The 7109-nt window shown below is 45.8% G+C and overlaps 1 protein-coding gene across 2 annotated transcripts in view; it reads right to left on the bottom strand.

Annotated features, from left to right (window-relative positions):
- The window catches only part of ACACB (acetyl-CoA carboxylase beta), a 134248-nt gene that overhangs the window by 98797 nt on the left and 28342 nt on the right, over positions 1-7109 (bottom strand). Inside the window, exon 1 of one of the 2 annotated variants that reach the window (XM_012805247.2) lies at positions 1200-1448. The exons of the other annotated variant lie outside the window; for it this stretch is intronic. Coding sequence (XP_012660701.1) covers positions 1200-1246 — 47 coding nt within the window. The 5' untranslated portion in view covers positions 1247-1448. Of the gene's footprint in view, positions 1-1199; positions 1449-7109 lie in introns of those variants that run through there. 2 annotated transcript variants of the gene reach the window in all.

Raw genomic sequence — 7109 nt, 5'->3', positions numbered from 1 at the left:
GGGAGCGGCTGCCAGTTCTAGTTAGGAAGCAACAGCAGCGTTTATAAACAAGTTTAAGGAGTTTGTGAACAGCGAGGGATAGAACCACAAAATAGGCCTAATTTTTAGGTTTTTATATTTTTAATTTTACTAACTTACATTTTTATTCAAATATTATTACTTGTTAATATTTTACCTTAGCATCCAATGTATTTACTGTTAAAGTCATTTTGAAAATTCAAGTTTGGGGTACCCAGGTACAGATTAATCCAGTTTCTATTATTTTAAAGGGGGAAAAATTGTCTTGGAACTCAAACTATTTGGAACTTCAACAGGGTTCTGGAATGGATTAAGTTGGGATTCCAAGGTATCACTGTAATAAATAAACCAATGACCTCAGCTGCACCCCAATAAAACTTTATTTGCAGATGCTAAAAGCTAAATGTCACAAGTCACAACATAGTATTCCTCTTTGGAGTTTTTCAACCCTTTAGACATTTAGAAACCATTCTTTGCTCCCAAGCCATACAAAAACAGGCAGTGGGGACATAGTCTAGTACATGACAATATGCTCGGCATGACTCAAGTCTATGAAACATATCGGCACCAAAAAAGGTGGGGGGAGGGTTGTAAGAATATACAACTATTAAGAAAGATCACACGGGATGGAATTAGGGCTGATTTGGGTTCTTCCTTTTTGGTTACCTACAATTTCCTGAATTTTTAATAACAGACTTAGCATCGCTTTGGTAATTTTTTTTTAAGTGCGATAAAATGAAGACAAAAAAAGAAAAGAACCAAGTAGGTGGAGCTAAGAAGCCCTGAGGCACAGAGATGCCTCAAAATCTGCGTAGAAAATGACCCTAAATACGACACCCACTCAAGTGGCTCCCACAACCCTCACCTTCCCAGAGGCTAAGGAGAGGAAGTGGGGGAAAGGGTGGCCCCCGCCAAATGATCAATCTTGGGGCACCTGCGGGCTTCGCAGAGCCCTCTCCAAAGCACTGTCAAGACCAGCTTCCCCTTCTCCTGCCAAGGCCAGCTCGTGTTTTCAAGTCAGGCTCCATCTCCCCAGCCGCCCAAGTTAAGCCTGCATTTCTTTGGGTAGGGGTGGGGACGAAGGGGATGCTAAGAGGACGCACAGCTGGACTTCGGGGTGGGGGAGGGAGAACTACTTAAGTTTGTTAAAACGAAGTCATTAAAATTGTAAGCTCACTTACTTTATTTTTCGATCAGAGAAACAGACCTTGCACTTGGCAGGACTCATGTTGACCACCCTGCTGGCCGATCCCACTTGGCTCCTGCAGAGGTGAAGGGCACGCGCGCCCCCTACTCCCCTGAAACAAACCCAGACCGGGGCCCGGGGCCCTGGGCCCAGTCCCCAGCTGGGGAGCTGGGGCAGCAAGGTCCTAACCCGGAGCTGTCCTAGAGCGCCTTGGGCGGGGTTCTGCAGCTGCCGGCTGGCGCCTCACTAGGCGGTGCGCTTGCTCCATCCCGAAATGCACTCTGCACGCAAGTGCGGGGTAGGGGTGGGTGGCCCACGGGCCTGGCCAGCCCCCGCCCCGCCCCGCCCCCCAGCCATCCGCCTCTCCGTGGGTCCCGCCCCCAGGCTTGCCAATCGCATCCGCTGACCTTGGGAACCAGCTGAAAGCCGGGAGAGATGGCTAACAAACCCTCCCTCTGCTTTTCTTTTCAGCTGCCCCGACTGGAATAGAGTTCTATACCCCGCCGTATTGACAGCGACTGATAACGCTTGAATAAACACATGACAGGGAAGTGGTGGAAAATATAGGAAAGAGAACACAGGAGGGAGTCAGAGGCCACCACTGTGCCTGTTTTAAATTTTTATAAAAGCCCGCCCCTCATTGTCAAGTCCACTCTCGGCTTCCAAGTTCCTGATTTTGCTTTTCACCTCCACTCCCACGGACAGGTGTGTTCCCCAGTGAGTTCCCAGCACGCACATTGAACCCCCTAGATCCCCCACTAAAGCAAGACCCCAGCTACCACTGTGATTCCAAATAAACTCTTGATGAGACTAACGTTTCCTGAGTGCTCCTTGGCACATTGGTCTGTTTAATCCTCACAGCAATCTTATTATTTTTATTCCCATAATGCAGATGAGGGATCTATGGCCCAGATGTGCTTTTTTTTTTTTTTTTTTGAGACCGAGCCTCAAGCTGTCCCCCTGGGTAGAGTGCCATAGCATCACAGCTCACAGCAACCTCCAACTCCTGGGCTCAAGCGAGTCTCCTGCCTCAGCCTCCCAAGTAGCTGGGACTACAGGCTCCCGCCACAACGCCTGGACATTTTTTGGTTGCAGCCATCATTGTTGTTTGGCGGGCCCGGGTTGGGGATTCGAACTCGCCACCTTAGGTGTATGTGGCTGGCGCCTTAGCCGCTTAAGCCACAGGCGCCGAGCCCCAGATGTGCTTATTGACCCCCAAAGTGCCAAAAGCAGAAACTTGAACCAAGACAAATTGATTCCATCCATGAATTAATGCTTCTTCAAGTAATTTTATAATAAATTTAAAAGATCCAGAACACTGCCCAGAAAATACCTCAACATACTAAACGTAACCATGTTCATAGCAAACAAGCAAAAATAATGTAAATATTGGTAAATAAATTCCCTTCAAAAGGCACGAGCAGGCAAACACCTCTAGGGGGCGCCAGCGACTTGACTACAAAGTGAACGGTGCCGGCCCCCACCAACTCCAGCGGTGTAAGCAACCTGCCTGAGGGCGTGGTTAGCTGCTGTGCTCAAAATATACGGTAAAGAACACTTCGACAAAAATGTTTAAATGTTTAAAAAAATGAACAAAATTCTCAGTTCAGACTTTCTAGGAAGTTCTTCAGGCCTTGTCTTCACCTGGTCCCCAAAGGAAATCTACATGAAGCCAATTTTTTTTTAAAGTTTCAAACCAAAACCAAAAAGTATTCATTATCCAAATGACTCAAATTTCAATGTAACCACCTCAAATTAAGGAAAAGCAACAAGAATCAAAAAATGAAGACGGCACGGTGACTGATGCCTGTAATTTTAGCACTCTGGGAGGCCAAGGCTGGGGGATTGCCTGAGCTCACAGGTTCCAGACCAACCTGAGCCAGAGCAAGACCCTGTCTCTGAAGTAGCTGGACGTTGTGGTAGGGGCCTGTAGTCCTGGCTACTTGGGAGGCTGAGGCAACAGAATCACTTGAGTCCAAGAGTTTGAGGTTGCTGTGAGCTATGACACCATGGCACTCTATCCAGGGCACAAAGTGAGACTCTGTCTCCCCCCCTCCACCAAAAAAAGAAAAAAAAGAATAAAGAAATAAAGACATTTCAAAACAACCCACCCTACCCAAAGGCAGTTAGGATCATGCAGAGGAGAACTGCGCACTAGTGTCCTAGTTCATTGCTCTAGATTTTTATTCTCTATTGCAAATCACACACACACTCCTTGAACACTGTGTGGATATTTTAACTTCTCTGCTGACACAGCCTGAGAGACATCAAGGTCTCAAGAAAGGGCTCTCACTTAGATGGGTGGCTCTGTGTTTCATCAGAGTGATTATGACTTGGATTTTTCTTTGCCTTCATCATTAGGGAATAGAAGATGGGAAGTAACAGATAATGGACACACCTATCCAGTACCTTTATACAAACACCAATACTTGCATGTTTGAATGAAACAGTTTAAACGTGGCTGTAGTTGCCATCTTGTGGTTTGATCACTTCTTCTCAGACTTATCAGAGGCTAAATTTAACTTGCTGTTACTACAGAGGGAAAACCCAGGTCATTGACTGTGCACACACAAAATCAACAGGAAAATGTGGAAAGACTCTGGGGTAAGTGACCTTGGACTTGTCCTTACCTTCTAGCATGACCTTGGGCAAACTCTTTCTCTCCACTTCTTCAACTACAAAATCATCCGCATGTAATTACCTTTATCAAAAGAATAGCAAAATGAAATAATCCCTTTCAATATAGGATGGGGGAAATATTACATGAAATACAGGGCAAAAGAGAATGATTTTCCTAGAACAGAGTACGTGGTGCTTAGGGCGGAGGGGAACGTATGAATTGCTAGTTGCTCTGTACCTTGTAACCTCTCCCTGCTCCCAAGCCTCAATGTCCATTCCACAAACAAAACAACTCAAAGACAGGGTTCCTCTCTCTCTCTCTCTCTCAAGCTCCCAGAACACACTGTAGGAGCTAAAGAGATTTGAAAATGAGGTTTCTGCCAGCCCATTCCCAAATCAATAAATAAGTAAATTTAAACATTATAGAAAGATCCTTGGCAATCCAGTCAGAGACAGATAAAGATATCTATAGATGACTTAAAGTTTCCTGACCTGCTCCCTACTCAGAGCCCGTGAAAGGAGGTGCAGAGGGGGAGGAGGGTGAGGAAGATGCTGGGAGCTGGCATGAACAGCCTACCTAGGATGCTGTCTGGGAAAGGCCAAGTCCCTGATGTCAGTTTGCTTTCCTGGTGTTTCTTCTCCTGCCTTCCCTGGCAGGGCTCCCTCCCACACGCCCAGACCCACAGAACCTCATTTGTCTTCCAGGACCTGAGGTCTAGTGCTGCTAAACCTCTCTTACCTCAACACTCCCAACATGGACGTGAGCATTGGCAGGGAGGAAAGGTCTGGAACCAGTGTGCGGCTTTGGACTTTATCCTTTTATCAGGGACACTTCACCTGCCTTTTCAATCCTCTTCCTCCTCCGTGGACATAGGTTGCTACACCTTGGGAATGGGCATGACTGCAGCTGAGCACTTTGGGAGGAGACTGCTTAACTGATGGCAACAGAACCACCTGTGGGCTATGATCTCCTAGCACCTGCTTCCAACAGGTGCTTGACAATTTTCTGAGATAGGCACTAATATTATCCAACTTCAACAGAACAGGAAATGTAGCTCAGAGAGGTAATAAGATTGTGACACTTGCATCTAATAGCAATGATCACCCTCTGAATACTGCTTTAAGGGCTGTGCTCAGAGCAACTCAATTAAATCTGACCCTAACCCCATTGAGGGAGGTGAGCACAATGACCTCATGTTAGGGGGACCCGGAGGCATAGAAAGTCACATGACTTAGCCTCAAGTCACATGACAGCTAAGTGGAGGAGTCACATGCCAGTCTCTGGGAATTGGCTTCTAGCATGTGTGCTCAAAACTTTCTACAAATGATGGGCAATGCTGGGGCCTTCCTGAGGGCTCGGCAAAAGGCTGCAGTAAGTGCTCCTGAGCTGAACCTTAGCTTCTCTGCTTGACCATTTGATCCCTTAAGGCAGCGGTTCTCAACCTTCCTAATGCAGCAATGTATTTTCATTGTTAAAAAGGGGTCGGGAACCACAAGTTGAGAACCGCTGCCTTAAGGTAGCCTTTGTCTTGCCCTGACTCCAGACCACTTGCGGTGATTTACCAAGAGGAAAAAAGTCCTAAATTAACAAACATTCCCCCCATTTTCTACCTCCTCGTTTCCCCCTGCCTCCCAGGCTCCTTCACAGCAAAGGAACAAAGTCCTATTGGTTAGTGCCACAGAGGACCTCAGAGCATCCAGTCCAGGCCCCAACCAAGTAGGTGATGCTCCCCCAGCTCACATAGCTTAAAGATTGCCCAGTAGATTGTCGTCTGTGGTGTGTGGGAGGGAGCCATGATCCTTCCTGCGCATGGGAAGAACATATGAGGAGGAGGATGGAGGTGGCCCTCCTGGAGCCCCAGCCTCTTCCCTCCCTGGGAGAGGGGTAGGCAGCAATTTCAGCACTGGCAGTTTGCAAACCAATGTCTGATCCATGTCTGCCCAGGGTCTGGGTTCGAATGGTACCCTGGGCCTATGATTATCTTGCTGGACCTAGATTGCTACGCTATCCAAGTCTAAGTCTGGGGCTCATCTTCTTACCAAGGAAGTGATACGATTTGTTCACTCTTTCCCCCAATATTTTTATACTGTTTTATGATTAGACAATGTCACAATGTGTTATAAAAAATGGCAATTATAGAAGAAAGTTAGAAAATGCAGAAGAAAATGTAAATCCCTCATAAACATACCACATAAAAACAGTGAGTGTTCACTATTTGGACACACAGTGTCCTCACAGTGTCACTAAACACACATTTATTAACCACACTTATACTCAGAAGCATTGTTTTGTGCTTACTCTAAGTTCAGGGACTACTCTAAGTGTGTTATACACACCCCACAATCTCCATAACCCCTAATCTGAAATTCCCAGGACTATATGCATTGGCATTTGGTAATTTTTTTTTTAGGAAGGTAAAGATTTATGTTCCACATTATCACACTCATCTTTCTTTCTTTCTTTCTTTCTTTTTTTTAGAGACAGAGTCTCATTTTGTCGCCCTCCATAGAGTGCTGTTACATCACAGCTCACAGCAACCTCCAACTCTTGGGCTTAGGCGATTCTCTTACCTTGGCACACTCATATTTCAACGGTAAATGCATGACTAGTCATACAAATGGGATAAATAGTGACTCTAAGTAACTTTGCATCAATTTAGGATAGGTTTTGCTGCTAAACTGCAACTCCCAGCCAATGTAAGAACTTCGGTGCATATAAGTTTTAGGACTCCAGATGAAAACTGAGCAATTCTGAACCCTTTCAGTCCACACAGGCACCCATAGGATAGTACTGTTAGGGAACAAACTAGAGGAAGAGGTGGCTTTGAACTTGAGTATCAGACCCCAGACCCACTGTGTACTAAGCACGCTGCTGCTTGTTCAACAAAATGGGATCGTATTGAACTGCTGAGACTCTTTTGTAACCTTCATCCCCTAGTAAACAAGCAACTACTTTGCCACATTATGTAATGCTCTCAACTGCTCCATTTCCAAGTCCAAGAAAAGGCCAAGCCTCAACCATGCCCTGAGATAAACCCCAAAAAGAGGAGATGGGAGAAGAGATATGAACAGTACAAAGTCATCGGATCTATGCTCTTAGCCGGCCCTTATCTAGTGGAGAAAAGGAAAGAAAGGGTGAGCTTGCCTAACCATTTTAAAGACAAAAGGAAAATTTAAAACCAGAGTTTAACTCTATAACTAGATTACAAAGTGGCAAGATATATGCAAAATGAATTCTATGAAAACAAAAATAGGGCAGTGCCTGTGGCTCAGTGAGTAGGGTGCC

The sequence above is a fragment of the Otolemur garnettii genome, unplaced genomic scaffold (assembly GCF_000181295.1).
Source record: "Otolemur garnettii isolate 467f Iridium unplaced genomic scaffold, OtoGar3 scaffold00038, whole genome shotgun sequence".
Lineage (NCBI taxonomy): Eukaryota > Metazoa > Chordata > Mammalia > Primates > Galagidae > Otolemur > Otolemur garnettii.
This window is presented reverse-complemented; position numbering and strand designations above follow the sequence as displayed.